This window comes from Phalacrocorax aristotelis, chromosome 2 (assembly GCF_949628215.1).
Source record: "Phalacrocorax aristotelis chromosome 2, bGulAri2.1, whole genome shotgun sequence".
Lineage (NCBI taxonomy): Eukaryota > Metazoa > Chordata > Aves > Suliformes > Phalacrocoracidae > Phalacrocorax > Phalacrocorax aristotelis.
In genome coordinates, this window is record NC_134277.1 from 130,588,127 (window position 1) to 130,610,412 (window position 22,286).

Below are 22,286 nucleotides of genomic sequence, written 5' to 3' on the forward strand. Positions count from 1 at the left end.
AAAATTACTGTAGCCGTCTAAATAAAATTCCCAAAAAGTTCCTGGTCTGTCCATGCATGAGGGAATATTACAAGTGAAAATATCCTGAAAAAATCGAGCACTGACATTTGACTTTATTTTTTGCTTAGAATAGCATCTAAGTTTAACATCATACAGATAGCATACTTTAAATGGGTAACATGACATATTTATGGAAAATATGTGACTGAACTCAGTTATTTTCCCCTGAGGCTCATCTCAAGCATGAGAACTACAGGAGTGAGACTGGACCGTACAGGTAGAATATGTAATTCATTAGGAAGGCCAAACAAGGGAACAAACCTGCTATCTACATCAACAGTACAACAAAACCCCAAAACAGTACCCCAGAACAGAATATCATCTCAATTATGCATCATTTTAATCATATCCTGACTGGTTTCACCTCTAGGGCTTCCTCATGTGAGACAGTGTATTTGTAAATCTGTATAATGCAGCAGTCTAGCCTTTGTGAAGGGTGGCATAGCCAGAGAGAAATTATTCCACTTCGTAACAAATTTGGTATTTCAGACTAGGGAATTGAGGCTTTTATATTAAGATCCTCATGTGCCGTGTATCAGCCTTTGCTCTGTCCCCTCTGCACTATTTACTTCTTTGGAAAGCTCTTTCAAACTGATTGATGAGGATATGGTTATACTTTATGTAGAGATAAAGGAATTCTAAAGAAAGCGCTTATTATTTCTTGGATTTAAAATAACTGATGAGGCAGGAAGTCTGCTGTGAGCTTCTGAAGCCTTAGTAATTGCTACCCAGACAGTTTCTGATATGGCCCATATCACTGTTAAATGGCTAGAAAAACCTATTGATATTTTGTACTTAGAATGTCTTGATTTTATTTACTGTGGTAGTGGATCTGATAACAGTTGATATATTTGACACATTTTATCAGTTTCTGTGACTGTGAAGACTGCTAGCAAAGTACTTTGGAGTGGTAGTCCTGTATGCGTGCGCTGAAGCACAGTGAAAAGTCAGCTTTTAGCAAAATGTCATTCAAGTAAGTTATTCATATAGTGGTCAATAAACAAAATTTGTCAACTCAGGATAAACGTTGCAAACTGATGACTAAAATTTAATCTTTTCAAAGACATTTCTTCACTGAAATTGGTGACTAGGTGTGTAGTACTTTCCTGAGAGCAACACTTGGTTCATGGAAGCAAGGCAAAAGCGGATGTGTGTAGGTCCTCCTTCCTATCCAAGTTGTTGCAGTTTTGCACTTGCTGCAACCAGTAGCAAACAGTAAAGCTGAAGATGTTTTTCCCGTGGTTGAAAATTAATCCATTGGCATTTGTGGGGATTGCAGAGCACATGCATAGTCTAAACATAGTAGCTGGGAAGACTGTGTCTACTTGGCTTGTCTCTAGTGGCCAGGAATCTCAGAAACAAGGCACTTCAGACTTTTGTGTGGATTTTCACAGCGCAGGAGATTGTGAGACCAAATAGCCTGAAGGAACTGCTGATAGTTTTCTACTGGTGATCGTGGGACCTTTCGTATGAACATTGCACCGGCTGTCCATACTGTGGGCCAAGCTCGTTCATACTCCATTACTTTATCTGAATTGTACAAATTCTACTACCTAATCTGAAATAGTTTTAAATAGGCCATAGCTCAGCAACCTGGCTATCTACGAATTACCAGGAACACCTTGCTCAAAACCAGCCCTATGGTTTTGACTTCCTACTGGATACAGAGGAGGTTTTGGACTTTTTGAAACCTCCATTTGCCTGTCCGACGTTATATTGTGTGATCCAGTGGAAACCCAGTAGTCCGCTTGCTTGCTGAGATGGAGGCTTTGGGACACAATATGTGACCTTTAAGAGTTTGATCTAGATCATGGAGTTAATGGAGAAAACTGGAAAAGTGCTCTTTGCAGAAGTAAGAGCAGAACTTCGCCTCAGGTCCTCTGTTATCTAGGACACGAACAAAACAGGGCAAATACACTAAGCAAGCAGGTCCTTTTTCTCCCTTGTGGTGAGCAGAAACATGCATTCAGTTTCAATAAACGCTGAACATTTCATGAAGAAGAGAGATTTGCTTTGTTTTGTTCTGTTTTCTCAGAGGATTCCCTAATAGAGTAGCCTGGGAGGACCATGTAAGAATCTGAGTATGTAGAAATGAGAGGCCCATGGCTATTGACAACTTTACTTGTTCTTGAGTTTGGGAAATTTCTAGACCTTACACTGCTCAAGTGAAGAGTGTCGAGTAGCTGTTAGGATGGACTGACAGCATTGCACAGGCACTTGTGCAAGGTGCATTCAGAAACCCGTCTGGGTTTACAGTGCGCTGTAATCCAGAATTTTGCTTCTGGAATTTTTCATGTGTAGAACAAATTTGGCAAAAATGGGTATTGTGGGGAAGGTGGCTGTGCAATTAGAATATTCTTGCCCATTTACTGAATGGGAGCAGGTTATGAAATCTTTTCAAATAGATGTCTCATTTTGGAAGAGAAAATAAAAATACATATTATTGTGGGGTATTTATGGAATGATTTAGTCCTGTTTTCTTGAGGATAATTAGTTGCGTAGGTAGATATTTGTGTAAAGCAATGCTAATCATTGTTCCCCGTTCACATACCAGATGTTTAAGAGACAGGATATGTACTTTGGTTGACTTCTCAGTCTGATCTAGCTGTTAATCTGATCCTTTTCCTGCCTTAGCCCTTGAAAAAAGGCCCATGGCCAAGGCCACTATCTGTCTGAAAATACACAGTGCAGTGCTAGATAACATCACATGACCAGGAAAATTACATTGGCCATTAAATCCTCTGTGTTTGCATCACAAAGCATGCCTGATGTGTTCAGCTGCTTGGGGGTAGCTCAGCCAGGAGTAGCTCTATCTTCACTGGGGATTTATCTTCAGTTTGGCCCCCCTCTTCTGCACATGGAGACTTCTTATTTTTTCATTTGTCTGTCAGGCTTATTTATTTGAGTGTGATCTGGTTGCTTTAGGTCAGCATGCTGAGAGTGTTGCCTATTTCCGAGCACTTACTCTGGTCCAGAAGGACTCAGTAGTGTTAGGGCCTCCACCCTCCTTTGTTCCTTAGGTGAACTCTGATTTTTCAAAATAGGCAGGAAATTGTGCTCTTTTCCTTTGGTCAATTTCTTTGGATGACAATGGAAAAGAAGTTTCATTGCTGTCTAAAAGGGTATTTGAAAAACAATATCTGGATGTCACCCATCCCTTTGGAAAATGAGACAAGCCTTCTGGTGCTTCCAGAAGGGGTCCTGTGTCTATGAGTTCCCTTTAGCTCCCCGGATGTCTAAATTTCCACCTTTGTATATGACAGCTCTGTCCACTACAACCTTGCCAGGTTGACCTTAAGGCTAAATGGAGGCACCTCTGGAAGGGTTTTCTGTTACAAAGAATGTTATATTTCTCTATTTTATATGACCAGGATGCCATCTACTCAGGGTTCAGACAGAAAGTGTGTGGTATTTGCCATGTTATCAGACCTCCTTGAAATTTTTTCTGTTCAGTGTTCTTACTCCTGGATGCTGACTTTCTTTATGCAGAAAGTAAAATATGATGCGTGCTTATTGTGCTTTGTAGATAGTGGCAGAGACTACAAAAGAGAGAAGGAAATATTCCCTAATACCAAATTAGTTTTTCTTTCATGCTAACCTGTGAACTCATGTTGTTCAGCTGATTTATCTTATTAATAAGGGAGCTCAGTTTCCTGTGATGACTATTGTATTTCAAAAGTTGCTGCTTTTGAGTTGGTCATCGAGAGGAGGCTTACAGTATTACCGATAAGGATTTAAATTTTTCCTTAGCTCCTGTGTGGTAGAGTTAATCGCATTATCCTGGACTTGGAACAGAATTTGCAGAAAACGATTCAAATGATAGGAGAAAATCAATTATGTAGTGAGCAGTATCCCATGTTGGTCATCAAAGGGTTATCCTTGCTCTTGTGGCAAAAATGGTAGTGACAATACTGAGACTGTGTTGTGGATTTGTGATTTTCTTCTGCACATTTGTGGATGGTAATTCTGGCAAAGTACTGTACTAATGGAAAGGAAAGTCCATAAAAAATAATGTTAAAAATAGGATTAAAATGTAACATAACATCCAAAAAAATAGAGGCCTAATTGCAAACTTCAATTTATTTTATTTGTTGAACCAGCAGTGTTTTTTCTCTTTAAATGATAATGGATCAGATTCACATCCTGTTACCTAAATATTTGCCCCAAGTTTGGTCAGTAAATGTCCAGTATATTTAGGATGCTTTTCATGTAGGTGCATTTTTGTTACCTTTCTCTAGCCAAATGAGCCCCAGGTCTGCTCATTCCCTCAGATTTGAGGGAAAATGTGAAGCTGTTTCTGCCCTACAACACTCTTAATAATAAGATAAGAAAGTATAGGGGCTGGGTAAGTGTTTGGAGTATAGGCAGTGAGACTCCAATGCTTGCCCTGTTTGGAGGACGTGAGTTGAAGGAACAGGAACACAGTAACAAAACACAACAAACCAAATTATAGTCAGCAAACAGGATGATAAACTTCCTGACAGCTTGTAGTTCACTGCTCAAGTTGATGTAATGATAAGTTGGTTTCAGCATTTTTTTAGCTCCTCTTTTTAACTAGAACAAATTCAACAGTACATACAACTGCATCACCATTTAGTTGCTGAAATTTGTTTTCTAACAAACAATTGTTTGCTTTAGTTGTGTATTTTATTCTTCTAGTTAGTTTCAGTCCCTTGCAAACTTGAGAAGTCAAGACTAGCGCTTAGTTCCATAATTCAGTCAAACATATTTTAAGGATGTGGGCTGCTGCTGCTATGTAATTTGCCATACTATTTCTGGATGGAAGGTGAAGGTCAAATCTCATGGGAATTATGGTTTTGTTTGTGTATAGAGATAGCATCCATTCTGTAAATCATTGCACTGCAGTCTTCACAGTAGAAGAGGCTAGAAAAATATTTTGAAATTAAACTCTGTCTCTTCTACAAAAAAAACCAAAAAACCTTGTGGAAAGTTTCTTACTCTGGATTTAGCAGCTTTTCCTCTGTACTCATCCCAGTTTCTTTCACATGCCACTGGAAAAAGTCTAAGTCTAGCAATGAGTAACTTTTTAACAGGCACTTTGGGAAAAGTAAGATTAATCCTGAAAGACCAAGGAATCTACTTTTCATTTTGCTTCTTTCTGACAGGACTTCAGCTTGTTAGTGTAGTGTCTTCTTCATTTGTGCGTGTGAAGTATTAATTCTTCTTCTGGGCTTGTTCTTCCTAATTGGAAGCGAACCTGTTTTCCTGCAAGTTTTGCTTTTTTCCTCCTTTCATTTATGGTGTAATTGTGAATACTGCACATCTGGAATGACATTAGTAGAGAACATCTTTCCTTGGCCTCGCTGCCTCACTTGCCTCCCTGCTGCTGGTCCTTCCTGTGGGCAGGATCTAAGAGAAGGAAGATGAAGAGGTTTCTACAAAGATCATGGATAGACCTGAAGACTGTCAGACTTGATCTCGGCATCATCAGCTGTCCTCCTAACGCTGCTCCCTAGCCATGGTATTGCTCCTCAAGCTATTTTGCCTGCCTTTTCAGGCTAACTCTACCCCTACATTCATGCAGTGCCATAGCTTAGATGGCTTGGTCATCTCTGAGACAGCTGTACCCTGTTCCTGAAAAAGGAGAAATCAGGCTTTGTAGTGGAGGAGCAGCACGTTGTAGTCAAGAAATGAATCTGTGGTCACAGTGGCTTTTACTGCCCAGCAGATGGGCCAGTGTGTGGCTCACCGGCTGCAAGTTCAATGCCTGCTGTTTGCCCAGGTATGGCAAACTACAGTGGTCTATTATGGACATGAGGAAGACTTGCGGAGGCGTCATTTCCTCACCCAGAGGAAGGACTGCAGGATCCAATGCTATTGAAGATGGTGGAACACAATACTTAATATTTATTTATGGTTTCTTGATTTCCTGGTCCCACTAAAACCATTGTTCCCTTGTGTTGTTCTTAGAAGTCTGGTATCTGGAGTTTTGAATGGTTTAGACAATTATTTTTTTCTTTGGAGAGTAGGAACTGAAAGTACATTCCTCACAGCAAATTCATGACTGAAATTAAAAAAAAAAGTTCCATATCCTTATGTAACCTTATGTGGAAAGACTCTCTGAGACTTCAGTTGCTTGTGTTATCAGTGTGAGTGTCTTGGTAAGCAGCAGTATCATAGAATCATAGAATAGTTAAGGTTGGAAAAGACCCTTAAGATCATCAAGTCCAGCCGCTAACCTATCACTGCCAAGTCCACCACTAAACCATATCTTCAAGCACCACGTCTACCCTTCTTTTAAATACCTCTAGGGATGGAGACTCAACCACCTCCCTGGGCAGCCTGTTCCAATGCCTGACAACCCTTTCGGTGAAGAAGTTTTTGTCCTGGTACGAGCAGTATTCAGCACTGCCAGACACCGTTGAGTAGTAGCAGACGGCAGTTGCCACCAATGTGCTCTGCTGGTACTTGTCTGCAGTTATGGTGCAGGTAGTTTGGTGAGGAGGCTGGTTCGTGTGATTTTGTGACAGCTGAATATTTTCCTTTTTAACTTAAGTAGCACTCTTACAAGCTGTCCCTGCGTACTGATTGGGAGTGGCAGTTTTTCCTGTACTATTTTTTACAGATATAATATCTAAAAAAAAATCTCCAAATCTTCCCTGCTTCAAGTGGATGATGATTTAAAGCTTTTGACTATAACCTAAAAAATTGAGGCTCTTATTTCAGGAAAATGTAATAATAAGCTCTCTCGTCGTAAGGTCCCAGCCTTCAAACAAAAAATTTCATTAAGAAGGCAACTAAAATTGTATTGTAATCAGGTTTTGTCTTCTGTTCCCTTACAAAAATTAAAGAAAGGAGCAAGAACAGCCATGCAATCTTTGTGTTCCTGAAGAACACATGCTTCACAGACGGTTCAGTGAAATTGTGCAATTATGCTGGGAACTCATCAAAGCCGAAGACAGGCTTTGTATATAGACCTACACAAGACCTACAAAAAAAGTCTGTGCTTGAATAGGGAAAGGAGAAAAGAAAGGACCAATGACAGAACTAAAGCCTGTGAGTGTGGCTGTGGGGTTATTTCTCCCCAGCATGCACGTAGGATCCAGGTCCATATTTCTTGATATTATGAATTTGTTTGACAGTAGGGCAATCCAGCTAGTGTGTATAAATTCAAATGGTATGTCTTTACTCCTGCAGCTCTATTCTGGATGTGAACATACTCCATATATTTTTCTAAAATCATGCCCTTGGTGATCATTATATCCTTCAAGAAATTAAACCTCTTTGATGGATGTAAACTGAGATTAGCATGCAAATATCCTGTGATATAATTAATGTTTGGCAGATGTTTAGATGGCAGCATAAAGAAAAAAAGTCAGACAGCTAAATTTTTTAGATCTTATACTCGTTCTGATACTTATCAAGCCAATAAAGAAATTAAAGGCGAACTATTCTTTGCATTTGCAGAGTTGAAGCATCTCATGAATCAAATATAAGCCAGGAAAACATTAATGATTGCATTTCCATGGAAATTGACTCAAAACCTTATAGGCAGATGAAAATTCATGAGACCAATTCATGGCAGGCAATAGGGGCATATAACAATCTTTTGTTTGTATGAAGCTGTGTGCAAAATAAAATAATTTAAATTTTGGTATGGTTGTGTTCTTGTTCGGATAGAGGTAAGACAACTAACATTGGCATCTAATCCTCAGAAGCCAGTAGTTTCCTCATTTACTGATTTTATTCTTTATATTTAAGATCTGATTTGAAGTAAAAAGTCAGTTTTTTAAGCCAGGTTGCAAGACTTACGTAGCTATAATCATACTTCTTTTCCATTGACGATACAAGAATTTTTTTTCCCCCAAACTTTAAAATATTTGGTCAGAAATGGGAGTTTAAAGTCACAAATCATGTAAGTATACATGTGTCACTGCAGTGTCTATTAAATACTTTAAAAAAAATTAATGTATTTTAATTAAAATACTTTTAGTTTTTCAAGGTGAATTTTAAGCCCATTTCTTGTCGTCAGAATGTCTTCAGTGTAGAATCATTCCTGGTTGTAATTTAACCCTTTTACACTGCAGTAAGATCCAGTTGAATGGGGTCATGTTCTTGCATTGAATGTCACTGATTCCTGTGGGATCCTGAATCAGAAGTGCTGGGGGTCTGGCCCTGCAAACCTGAGAGCTGGGTCTGTGCCGGTACACAGAAACTGTAAACCTCAGTTCACTGCTGCAACCAGTTTGCAATTTGCAGAGTAGGCTAGTTGTTGAGTTTGTTCAACCTTTCTACTCTTGATCATTTCCCAAGAAAAAGAAGTTAAAATTTAGGCAAAATATTCCAGGAGATACAGTGTTTGCCAGCTTCTTATAATAAAGTTGTGTGTTTCTCCTTTGAAATTATTCTTTCTTTTTCAGACCTTCTTGCCTTAAGAAATTACCATGGCTTTGGTCAGCCTTACTGGAAAGAACTGCTTTGGTCAGCCTTGCTTACCAGTATGAGTGAATTCAGTCTTGTGTGTTGCCCTGGGAAGGGTTCATTGACTGGTTGACAAGATGATCCCATTACTGTTGAGACGTCTTTTAAGTTGGTTTCATTTCCAACATCTGACAAAAATGGTGTAAGGTGCAAGTGCTATATAAGCTGCGGTTGGTAGCAGTTAATGGAGCTTGGGTTTTGTAGACTGGCTATTTCCTGGTTTGGGATGGCAGGGGGCATTCATATCACAGTGTTACATTTCATTAAAAATTTTAAAGTGTGAAAACTAGGAGTGATAGAAGGAGCTTTGAGTTTAAACAAATATTAAAGATTTGAAGTTGTTTTATACAAGTGCAATAAGACTGTATTTGTCTGATGACGTTTTGTACTACGTGATGGTACAGCAAGAATAGGTATAATTCTCTGTAAATTGTTCCTTTACATATAAGTAATCATGTGTGTTTCTGTGTTTTCTTAAATACCCACCACTATTATTAATATTATCTTCAAAAGTAGTCTGTGGCTAAATTTACAGCTGGATAGAGAAATACGTTACAGCTGAAACTGCTGACATATATACAAAGAGATCCCACTCTCTGTGTTTGGATTCTCTTGTGAAGATGATCTGGTTTTCTGATGAAATTTTGAGAATTTCACAGTCTTACAAAAGAGGGGTGGGATGGAAGAAGAAATTTAAAACTGCAAACCCATGTAATTTTACCCAGGCAGGCATATAGAACTTCTGCTTGGTTTATCTACCTGAATTCAAATATGTCCTTGAACATCTGCATCAAAAATTAACTGATCTACGTGTCTGCATAGAAAGAGAATTGCTGTTAAGACGATCTGCTGTCAGAATGGTTCTAATCCAAAGTGCGGGCTGTAGCATCTTGGATTTCAAATTAAGGATCAAATTCTGGAGATGCTTCAGCCACTTTGTTCATGGGGGCTATCGTTAAAGCCTACTTTAATGACCATTCTGGCTGCTTTGGCTGTTCTGGTACATTGTTTCTCTGAAGTTGTTGGGCAGAATTAAGTGTGCTTGGGATAACTGTAAAAGTGTGGATTAACTTTAATTTTTGTTGTACTTCTTGGGAGCTCGCTCTCTCTGATGCTTTTTTTGTATACCCTAGCTTTTGCTGACAGTAGTAAAGTCTTGCTTTTGGTCGGGATATTTGCTATGTTTTCATGGCATTTTATGATTTACAGTTTGTATTTATTTAGTAATTCTGCGGTACTGTCTGTGTTGCTAAACTAGTGGCTGAATGAGTTCAGAAGCCAAGAGCATCTTAATTCTCTGTGAAATAAGTAATTTTAAGTAATACAGTTTTCTTAAAGCCTTATGTCGCCTTGAAGATGTTTCAAAACGCATTTGAATAGCAACATCATCATAGCATGGACCTGGATGTCTTTTGATTATGCAGATTCTCAGTTTGTTGTATTTTTAGGAGAAGCCAGAGTATATATCATTGTCTGGGAATTTTTCCGAAATAAGACTATTGTCTTATTAAGACTCAGAAATGTGGCATGACTGTTACATGAAATGAGGTGTCGTAGCCTATGAGCCTCTTAACTTTGTGCCATTTGATTATCTCAGGACCTATTTAAATGGCAGGTGATAGGAATTAGGAGTATATATCCCAGACATAAGAGAGGTTTCCTTATGTAGGGAACCATTCTGATTTCTACTGATTGGAAAAGAACTTAAATGGGATGTTTCTGCTTTTTTCTGTGATCAGGAGGACACTTTTTAGAAGTATTGTACTCACAGCTTCACGGTAGACTTTGTGAAGAACTGAAATTGGGTTAGAAAACTGCTGTTTCATCCTCTCCCGTGCTTCGTGTTTTTCTTGGCATAAGTGTGCAAATACAAATGGCAGACAGAATTGGCACTAAATAGTATTTGAGAAGTACACTTTATTTATACAACTCTGCAATAAAAATTTTAGAACTCTCAAACACTCTAATTCTTAATTAGCATCTAACCACATTAAATGTTAAATAAACTCAATTAAGGACTGTGCAATCCAATATTAGAAAAAAATGTGTTGTGTTGAAAACTGAGCATGTAAAAAGGGTTCAGTGGGCTTCCATTATGATCACCTGTCATAGCTTCAATTTTTCTCAGTTTATAGGTAAAACGGTTTTTTTTAATTAACTGCCTTAATCATTAATGACTTAATATTGCATTTTCATTGGTGCTGAGTCAGCTGTCCTCCCTTATTCAGCTTTAAATTTTAATTCTGAAAGTAAGGATATGATGTGTTATTTCAGGTTTCTCATAATTAATGATAAAGATTATGGCTTCTTTAATTCTCATGGATATTTTTGAGTCACAAAAGACTCATACTTGTTTTTAAACGTGTTAAACTTTGGAAAGACGAAGGGGGATCAGCAGAAAATGACTTTCTGGTAATATTTTCAAGATTTCTATATCAAATTGAATCAGAAAATCCAAAAGATTAATTCAGAGGGGTAATTGTGACAAACGTATTTCTCATCTTGACCATTTTAGACTTTCTGAAGCTCATGAGATGCTTTAAACTGAAAAGAAATATATTTTGATGTGTAGAATTTTAAAGTTGTCTCCAAAATGTCTTGGAAAAGTTTAATTCTTTCAGACTGGTGTTCTCCTACTAAAAAGAAATGTTTAGAAAAACAATCATTTTTGGAGTAAAAATTAAATGCAAATTCAAGAAAATATTTTTATTATTTATTAGAATAAGCATACATGTCTGGATAAAAGGAGCAGAAACTATACTATGAAGAAGAAAGCTTTAAAATGTATGAATTCTGTTCTGATTATGATCGCTGTTTAATAGGAACATACTGTTACTTCCAGATCTACAACTGCACTAAGGTTTCCTAGTTTCTTTTGTTTGGATTTGGTGGTAGTGAACACAGCTGAATTCACTGAGATTTCCCGGTCAGAACCTAGTGTTCTGTAAATTCAGGAAACTGCTGACTTTTATGAGAGGTAAACTTTGTAGATGTCATTTCTTTTCCATTCCTGCTGGAGTTGTACAAGAGCAGCTGTATGACTAGCAGCATATTACTCAGTTTGTAAAATGCACCAACAGGATCATATGACATATTACCAGAGGGAATTCCACATACATGTGAACATTTTTCAATCCAGAGTATCTTTTTCTTCATCAGGAAATCTTCAAAAGGCAATAAAATACAATAAGGATTAGTCTTGTATTTTCTTCACAAACATGCTGCGGAAACATTTTATTCTTTATTGATACGGACGCCCCTTGTTCGGTTGGTTTATCTGTTGCAATCTCAGCAGTCTGTTCAGAAATTCACACGGGACAGGCAAATCCCTCTTTTCCCCTTACCCTTCCAAAAACTGTCCGTTGGTGGTGCTGAGACCAGAATCTAACCTGTTTGCATTTTTAATGGGATAAGAACCAGGTTACCAGCAGCTCATGTTGCATAAAATACTTGCCAAAAGCATTTGACAGACTCTGCCTTCTGCTCAGCTCGCAGATGGGCATTCATCCCTTATGCCAATGTATAGCCTTTCTCTAAAGCTCTAGTTAAGCTATATTTTAATCAAGAAAAAATATAGATGCTGCACGTGGCTTCAGATTGCAGCAGTATGTGTGAGCCAACCTGACATGCAGCCTCTGATTTGGCAGTTCACTTAGGCGTGATCTTAACTGCAGTTGTGAGAGTAACTCCGTCATCATTCATCAACTGAACTTGTACTGACCAGCAAGAGCATAGCTAGTCCTCAGAAAACCAGCTTCCCAATATGAAGATATTGGTTATGGGTGACAGGATTCTTGACATATGGGAAGAAAAGGGAACAGATATCTTCTCATTTGGGTCAGGAAAAGGTTGTACTAAATCTTTCTGAGAATGGCTTCAGTACAAGGAAGAGGGTGGAGACATCTGACTTCCCGCCTGGCTGAGGGAAACTGGACTTTGACTATAAATCTCTTGCTTTCATCTGCTATGGAGCTAAAAGGAAGGAGGGGATCAAAAGTGAAAGCACAGTCATAACTCAGGTGATTTTAGAGGTGGGGGAGATGAGTTGAGGGGGTACTTCCTCGTCAAAGGAGAAAACTGAGTTAGGAGTCTCAGCGGGCATAAAAGGATGAACAAGATGTGCAGTAAAAAGTTGAAAAATAGTCAGTGACTAGGGAGATGCAGAAATAAAGATCGAGATACAGGACAAGGTGAGAAAAGGCTTTCTTGCTCATCTCTTGGAATACATTTTCTGCTATGATAGAGAATAACTTTAGCAGAAAAAAATTATACGTGACAGACAAAGGGTTACAATTATTTCAAAATATGGCAGTATGTTAATCATGTATGAGCAGGTTATGAAGATCTGTGTTTTGTCAATTCAATCACCTTTTCTTGTGTGTGTGTACTTCTAAAAGTTCTTATTTACTTTAAGGAAATAAGTAATTCAGGTAAACTGATGCCCCTTTGGGTCAGATGGCTGGAGAAAGGAATGGTTTGGTCAGTTGTGGAAAGGAAATTGGCACTAGAAAGGAAAGTATTGCAGATGTGGTCCATCTATTCCCCTGTCCTTACAGGTAACAGAATCTGAAGCCAGCTTTGAAAGTGGCTCTAGGTACAGTAGGGAGAAAGAATATATCTGACCTTGGCTGATGCTCTCTCTGCTGCTTGTGATTCATCCAGTTCTGCAGGCAAGACGGGAGAAACAGGTGGTGCCTCAGCTGGTGAATTACTAGAGAGAGGAGAAGAGTCTTTTGTTCAGTAGCAGAAGCCAGCCTGAGCAGCTACTGCTGCTGGCACAGGTTAATGGGAAGAGGAGGGTAAGCACACAGTCCTTACCACAGCTGCTATTGCTGCTGGAGTCTTCCCTATTGAATTTTTTTTTTTTTTTTTTTTTTTTGGTGGCAAAATCAAGCAAAAGTGCTTCAACAAAACCAGCATCGTGTTCTTCTGGGACCCAGAATATGATGTGCATTAATTATAGTGTGCAAAAACTCAGACTGATGGGCAAAATGCTACCTCAATGTTTGTGAGCCGAATTAGCCGTGATAAGAAAATACATTTGGCTAGTGACCTATAATCTTGAGCAGTTTTCTTCCCAAGTATAGCTTTTGGGGTTCTCTCTAAGATCATTTTGAATATTGCGAAAAGAGCAAAATATATTCCACCGCCCAGATGCCTACAGATACACTAAGAATGTAAAGAGAAAACATAAAAACCACAAGTATTTCAGCTTTGTGTTTCTAAATTTGTGAAAACGCATAAAAATTTTAATATACGAATATTTTTCTTGTTGTGTGTTTCTTTTAGGATTTTGTATTTTGACAGTTTGCAAAATAAAATTTTATTCAGTTTTAATGTATAAAACATTTTGCTAGCTTTATGCAGCAGACTTCAATATGACAGATTGGGTGCTTTTGTTCTGGTTTTCCTAATGTGAAAATATACAGGAAATGACCATATTAAAAATATACATGTTTTTGCAGTCCATCTTGTTTACATTTATGACAGTATAGATTTAAGGGTAGAAACAATATTAAAAGAATTCTGAGAGGAAAAAAAAAAGCAACTTTAATTCTTTTTTCAAACAAATAAAGAAGTATTTCTTTTTAGGCTTGCAAAAGTAGGATGATCGCTTTCAGAAAAAGTGTTACATATATTTTGTGATCCAGGTGCTCTGATATAATTTCAGGACTTAATTTCTTATCTATCAAGAAGGCGAAGACTCTCTGTGCCCTGGGAATCCTCTGCAGGCAGACTTCTTTGTCTTCCCTGATTTCATTCCAGATGTCAGAGAAGTCATTTGTGCTGTTGGCAGCTTCTTGTGCTATATGTAGGGGTGGTGTTTTTCTTTTTTATTTTCTTTTTTTTTTTCTCAACGACACACAGAGCAACTATAGAGGAAAAAAAAGCTGCCACCAAACAACCCAACAACGCTACTCTTATTTTCAAAAGACCAGAAGTAAAATCCCCATAACAGGAACTGTGTGTGTTCTCTGTGAAACATGCTGCCTCGCAAAATGGCAGCAGATCAACAGACAGGCAAACACATTAGCGTTTATTTTGCATAGCGAACAGATTCTTTTGTAGTTCTTTGAATTTGGATTTTCAGTCTTTATGTTTGACTTTTCAGTCCCAGTGTTTCCTGTAGTGTGTTACAGCAGCATCAGGCAAAGGGTAAAATAGTTAGAACATGGACTAGTACAGAAGAGTATGTCAAAATACTTTTGAAGCAACACATACACAACCGTGGAAAAAATTATTTAGTTATCTTCACTGATATTATTAGTATGGAATCTTCTCCAAATGTGCTGTGTAATTCTTTGCCACATTTCTCTAAGGTAGAGATGAATTACCCTCCTCCTTACAGTGTGGCACAGAGACCCTGAGTCATAGCCAGAAATAGTGTTTTTATGTCCCTAATGGAGTTAGGGAACATTAGCCCTAAACTGTTATCTTATATATTTGACGTGTAGCTGCTCCCCTATTCCAAAAGGCTTAGTTGGTACCCCACGTTTTGGTCTGCAAGTTCATCAAACTTCTAAAGATCGTCAAACTTCCAAAGATGTGCCTGTTTGTGTTTAGAATTTTCTCAGCATTTTGGGGCTTTTCTTCTCCTTCTGCAAAGCAGCTATAAACTGATCATTTAGGTGCCATTTTGTGCTAACAAAGTTTCCAGAAGGATGCTTGAGGAAGTTTAGGTTTGTAATTTCAATCTCAGACTTTGCGGGGGCAAGGATTGTAGCAATCTGAGTGACTCAGGGATATTCCTGGAATGTCAAAGTTTTCCATAGACAGTTCTAAAAGTTGGCAAGTGAAATTGGATTAAGATTTTTTTTTTTTTAATGTAAATTACAAACATCCTTTCTTCTATCTTTCCTCTTCATCCGATCTTTTAAATTTAGACTGCTCTTTATGGCACGCAGCCACCTTGCTCCTCTGGAATGTTTCATGGAGGCCTCTCAACTCTGAATTTAGGAAATCAGCAAGAGTCTGGCTGGCAGAGAGTGCCAGCGGCAGTGGATCTCCATTTGCAGTGCTGCAAGGGGGAACCCCTGTACTATAGCAATATAGCTAGAATGCTGGTAGCACAAGATGAAAATGAAAAATTATGTTATGTTTAAACCATATGGCTTTACTGTTGCTTGAGAAAACTAGGAATTGAAGGTAAGTTAAGGGAAATTCTGGAATTCACTTGAAAAGATTTAGGAAAGCTGAAGATGACTTTGCAGGTGACAAAGGTCTGGAATGCTGACGTGCACAGAGATACATGTTATTCTCTGTGCTTGATGTTGTGCTAAGACAGATCTACACTAAAGTAGATGAATCTTGTAACTTCAGCAAGACGTGCAGTATGCACCAGGAAACAAAGATGAGTCATGACTTAGTGACAATGTGTGTGCGATAAATGAAATTGCATTAAGTTAGAGCTGATTTTTCACTTTGGTTTTTTCTTTTGTTGTTTTCTTTTTTTTTTTTTTTTTGATGAATACAGGAGCCATGTATGCCAATTGATTGCTACAGCTGTTTGCTCAGTCCGGGAGCGGGGGCTATTTAGCTGTGTCCTTGCAATTTGTAATGCTTTGCTCCTTCAAGTAATATGGTGCTCAGTAACGAGTCAGGACTTTGAGCAGCAGACTTGAAGTTATGGTAGAATTCTTAGAAACCACTCAGTGCTATTTCAGAGGAGCTTCTGACTTCTTTTGGTGTGTCCAGTTCTTTAGTGAATCATAAACTGGCTGATAACGTCCATTTTACTTTTCCTTCATTTTTTCACAGGTGTGTTTTTTTCTATGGTTAGTAATAATTTATGTAGTTTAGCTTAAAAAGCTTCTATAAACTTTTTTCTCTTAGCTCAGCCGCTGTCAAGTCCTGCACAGTTTCTGGGCATCCTTATATATTTTCCTTTTAAGGTCTGTTATTTCTATGTTGGGGTCCTCCTTAAAGCTGTGTCTACAAATGACCTGCTTTTTCTGTGTGTACTGATTTTTGAAGACCTGTTCTTGGTTGCCCTCAGTTGATGTTCAGATAATTCTGGAGTCTTTTGAATAGTCATCTCTCCCTCAGACCTACTCTGTGTTCATACGAGTTCCATAGTCACTGTGCTGGATTAAGGTTATTTTACACTGTAACAAAAGCAATTACTTCTCCACCCTCCTGTCTGATGACACCTGTCTGTTCTCCCTAGCAAAGTCCCAGAACAGAAGTGTTGTGTGTATGGAGTCAGAGATTTGTGGGACATAGTGACTTTTTCAGGAAGCAAATCTGTACTGATGGGAACAACAGGTGGCAAATCTTCAGGAAAGACTGGCATTGTGACTATACTACCCGTGCAGTAAGGGTACAGCAACATAGCATATGGGCCTGTGCCAAGTTGCTGGAAGGGACTGAAGTCGTCCTAGACCTTCCTACCTTAATTAGTGACTTGTGTCTGGGATCTGCGAGAGTTTGGATTTTCCTGGATTCAGTTTCTGATAACCTCTGCCAGATGTGGGGTCTGGGACAGTGCTGCTTGGACAGGTCTGTTTACTGCAGCTGATGTATACTCTTCTTGACCTTACGACTCTCAGCTAGAGTCTTGAATCACTCGAGAATAACTAATGCCCCAGTTCCGAGATCGTTTGTGTTTCGCCTTCAGCCAACTGAATGTTCACCTTCCTTCACAGTTACAGGAAATGAAGATCTTCTGGGATAACATAAGTGTGGGTGAGCAGTATGTTTGGTCTATGGGGAAATAATGTGAACAGAGAGAGATGACAGACGTGAGTTTCAGAAGTAGTTCTTGTGATTGTTTTTCCCCTCTCTCAAATTTGAAGTATATTTAGTACTGTTGGCTGGTTTAGTGAAAACTTTCAAAAAATAATTTAGAGTCATACAGTTACAAAGGCTTTCTCTATGTGGGATTGGTTGTGCACTGTACAGGCGATGTGTACAGTAAATTTGCCATAACCCCTGTGGATATTCATAGCAAGGAAGGATATAAAGGTCTGTCGTCCACCAACAGTTAACTGCTGCAAATAAATTAATGGTATTTTTTACCATCAATAAAGCATTAGAAAAAAAGCATAAATAGTCAGGAAAAAAAGGGGTTTAAAGAAGTAGAAAATCTATATCCCTGTAGAGAGTGATATGAAACATATAATGTGCTGGCAGTATTCCAAACTTAAATCTAGTTATCCAGGAAATAAACAGAATTATCTCTTCAGTAATAAAAATGTGTAACACCAGTTACATAGTCCTCTTCAGCAGACGAAGGATCACTGCTTGGGAATGAAAATGTTTAAGTCCCAGCAGAGAGAAGAGAAGGGATGCTGTGACTGCTATCCTTCCACACAGGGGTTATTTATTGCCTCTTTTATGGAATTTGCACCACGCCAGAATTTAGATGAGTTCGTGTACAGTGTATAATGCACAGTGACTTGGAGCTAAATGGTTATGAAAGACATGACATTTGTGCACTTGTGGTGCCAGTTTTTAATGACTAAAGGATATGCATGTCTGTGTGAAGAATTGTCAATGTAAGATTTTAGTCTACAGTGTGTAGATATCTTCAGAATATACCCAAGTCTGTCACAGAATGAATTAATGAAGATTAATTATATACTTTGTACCTGAAATGTGATTTATTTATTTTGGAATGACTTCTCTTCTTGTTGTGGTCCAGTTCTTAAATGTGATATATAAGAAAGCTTCTTCTTTTTGTGTTTTATTAGTGGTATTACTAAATTCTCATTTGATCACCAAGGATGAGATCTTGGGGAGGAAGGAGGGAACAGTTTAATTAAGCAAAACCAGGTGCAGCTGACTGTTATTTAAGGGAATTTACTTTACAATAGGTTTGATTATTAATGCATCAGAAATCTTACCTGTGGTTACTATGGTGAAAGTTATATTTCATAATAGTATCTCCTGACTAGTTTTAATTTAGAAATTAGTGGCTTATTTTGGCTTTGTCTTGTAGTCAATTTGTAAAGTGCTGGAGTGAGATTTTGAAAATCACTCATTTTGCTCTTGCTTGATTGTAATATGAATACAGGGTGGAAGTGGTACTTCAAAACATGTTCAGTTTCTCAGCTTCATTAATATTTCACTGTTTAACTCTTTTTAACACTATGTAGATAGGGTTTTATATCATGTTAGGATAACAGGCCTACTAAATGATTTATAAATAAAATACTTGTTTTAGATTCCAAATAATATTTTGTTGTGTTTCTGTATCCAAAGCATAAGAAATTTGGGAAACAAATTATAAGCAGAAAATGCCAAAAGTTGTTCAAGTCTTCCTGAAATAACTTTTTCCTCATTCTCTTGTTTCATGCAGGCTTTTCTTCACCGGATGATCCAATGTGCTACCACCAAAGTGGATAAAAATGTCACAGAAGAGACAGTTAAGGTTAGTGTCCTAATTTCATATTTCTTCCGTTTTGTACCTGATGTTTTATTTATGTATGTTTTATTCTTTTGCAGATGTTGTTTTCAAATATTGAAGATATTCTTGCAGTTCACAAAGACTTCCTGTCCCTGGTGGAGGAGTGCTTACAGCCAGAACCTAATGCGCAGCATGAAGTTGGAACCTGCTTTCTTCATTATGTATGCTATCTGTTTTTACAACCTCATTTCACTTTTTTCCTTTATTAATGGTCTTTGTTAATTACTGTCATGATGATGAGTGTACATAGACATGAGGACGAAATATGACTTGATGGCATAATGTACAGTACTTCGAGGCCATCTCTTGGTTACTGTCATTTCAAAAAAAAAAGAGAGGGGAGGAGAATGAAGAAAGAACAGATCAAATGGGCAAACCTTTGTTGTTTCATCATTTTTCTATTCACCAAAATAGTCCAGGCTGACAAACAGCCCTGCTTTGTGGGCGAGGCTGGTGCTTATAGATGAGATGGAGATCCAAGGATCAGGGTTGCATGGAACAGCAAAAGTAATACACTTTGTTTTTATTCCCCTTTGATGCTAGGCAAAAATGTGAAAATTATACAAAGAATTGCATATGCTGGGTAAAATATCTCCATTGTTCTGGACTGTGAAGATATTTTATTCCTCACAAATTTAGTACTTCCACAAGTATGTTTCTATGTCCTGTAGTTATTGTTTTCTAGGAATATTATTTTTCCTGTTGGAGCAAAATAAGGATGCCAGTGTTACAGAGCTCTGCAAAATTGGGACAAGTTAGTTTGCTTTCGTTTGTGGGCCTAACAAGAAGTCTAGGTTTCGTTGTTTTCTGTGGTTAGAGTCCTATTTGTTTGCAAAGTCCTTGTTTATTCATTGTAGGAGGAGAAAATTATTAATGTTTCATGGAAACATTTTACAGAAGTTGAATAACATCAGTTCATGACTGTGCAGAAGTACAGATCATATTTGCAAAATAGTGTTTGCAGACAAAATAGTTAATGATCTCAGCAAATAAGCCACTCATTGTGCCTTTTCTTCCTGTTTTTTAATGCTGTGCTTTTGTGATAGTCCAGCCTCTGAAATTTTTCAGCAAAACCTTATGAAGTTCAGTGAGGATAAATGTAAGGTCTTGCACCTGGGGAAGACATCATCCAGGAGTGCAGCACAGGCTGGGATCTAGCTGGCTGTGGAGCAGCTCTGTGGAAAGGGACCTGGGGTTCCTGGTGGACTACAAGCTAAATATGAGTGTGTGCTCAATACACACAATGTCAGCGTGCTGCTGTGGCAAAGAAAGCGGACAGTATGCTGAGTTGCATCAACAAGGGCAACACCAGCAGAGATAAAGAAGTCATTATCCCACTCTACTCAGTGCTTGTCAGGCCACACTTGGAATACTGTGTTCAGTTTTGGTCCCTGCTATACAAAAAAGATGTGGACAGGCTGGAGAGAGTCCAGAGAAGGGCCACAAAGATGATCAAGGGGCTGGGAAGCCTGCCATGTGAGGAAAGGCTGAGAGAACAGGGTTTGTTCAGCCTCAAGAAAAGAAGGTTTAGGGGAGACCTTATCACCATGTTCCAGTATTTGAAGGGTGGCGACAAAGAAGGTGGAGACTCTCTTTTTACAAGGAGTCACATGGAAAGCACATGGGGTAATGGGTACAAGTTATTGCTGGGAATATTCCGATTGGACACAAGAGGAAAATTTTTCACAATGAGAACAATCAGCCACTGGAATAATCTTTCCAGGGAAGCGGTGGATTCCCCAACATTGGACAGTTCTAAGACGTGGCTGTACAGGGTGCTGGGCCATCTTGTCTAGATTGTGCTTTTGCCAAGAAAGGTTGAACCAAATGATCCCTGAGGTCCCTTCTAAACTGGTATTCTACGATCCTGTGATTGAAATTCCCATCAATGCTTCCAGACTGTTCATAATTCTAATTTGAGTCTGGACATCAAATCATAAACGTAGGAGGAAGAGCTGACCTTCCAAAATGAAGACTGTATTAGCTATTCAGCTTTGTAAAGTGTTCATTCCCTGTTTTATTAATTAAAAAAAATCAAAATGGCAAGTAAAAAGCAATGTATTTCTTTGTTTCTGCAGAAAGAGAAATTCCGTATCTATGATGAATACTGCAGTAACCATGAGAAGGCACAGAAAGTTCTGCTTGACCTTAACAAAATAAGAACAGTGCGGACATTGCTTTTGGTAAATAATCTCTGAACTGGTATTCTAACAATGTTTTTTGACTGGGCAGTGAATTGTTAGCACTGTCACCTCCACCATGTAACGACTACAAGCACACCTGCAAGCAGTTAGCAGGCAGTTTCAGCTGGGGGTGGTGTTTCCAGAGGAAGGGGTTGTGTACATCATATATTCACTGTTGCACTTGGATCCATGTGTAATACAGCATTAGGCAGTGTGTCTTGAACTGGCTGGCCAAGGGACAAGAGTGTAAATCCAGCCAGGCCTGTAGAAAGAAAAAAGAATATAATAAGATATATGAAGAGGGGTAGGGAAAGAAAGTAGGGAAAGGAAGCTGAAGGACTCATTAGAACTTCTGAAGAGAAGATCCATATTCTGGTACTGTAGCCATGACTGTACCAGGCAGAAAAATTGTTTTGTTATGGATCATAGAGTAGCCATCTGATCTTAGATGCTGAGTTAATCTGAGGTGAAAAAAACAGCTACACAATTATTCTTTCACTTTACAAGACAAATAAGGAGAGGTTTTAAAATGTTAAGTATGACAGTCCTCATGATTTTTCCCACAGCAAAACCAGTTTCCATGCAAATACTGAGTTTCCTAATAGTTGACATTCATTTTTAAAAGAAGGATTCAGTACAGAATGTTTTTTGTGTTTTCCTTCTGTGTGTCCTGTGATAACAAGTTCAGCTTTGAAATGTGGGGTCTACTATACTGGAGCTTAAATGCCTGAGAAGGTGCCCTCAGATACAACAAATGTCAGAGTGATCAGATCTGATTGTTGCATTTTAGGACTGGAGAGCAAACGGCACTATCAGAAAGGCATCACAGATATGGTTATAAAAAAAGATGATGCCAATGCTGGCAATATCACAAGTTTTATTTAATTTTATTAATTAATTTTAGCATGGAGTAGGCTTTCACTACCGCTGTTGACAGAGTTCTTGGTGAAGTTGTCCTGTTGCAGCTCACAAAATTTTTGAAAAATACTGGGTCTGACTCTCTTCCTAGCTGCATTTACTTACAGCCAAGTTAATGAGCAGTATGGGAATTTCCTTATTGTATGGGGTACAGGGTGACATGAAGCTACATCTGCCTTTTTGCAAAGAGTCTCTTATTCCATATGTTCCATTCATTGTTAAAAACAGCTTCAAAGTTGTCCTATTTGTCCTCAGCTGTTGACACAGTGTCCCTC

General features: G+C 38.4%; 1 protein-coding gene across 1 annotated transcript in view; it reads left to right on the forward strand.

The window, feature by feature from the left end:
• Positions 1 to 22,286, forward strand: part of PREX2 (phosphatidylinositol-3,4,5-trisphosphate dependent Rac exchange factor 2) — a 186,277-nt gene that overhangs the window by 32,774 nt on the left and 131,217 nt on the right. The window contains exons 2-4 of the mRNA XM_075085197.1: positions 18,803 to 18,874; positions 18,949 to 19,071; positions 20,989 to 21,093. Of these exons, the coding sequence (XP_074941298.1) occupies positions 18,803 to 18,874; positions 18,949 to 19,071; positions 20,989 to 21,093 (300 nt within the window). The remainder of the gene's footprint in view (positions 1 to 18,802; positions 18,875 to 18,948; positions 19,072 to 20,988; positions 21,094 to 22,286) is intronic.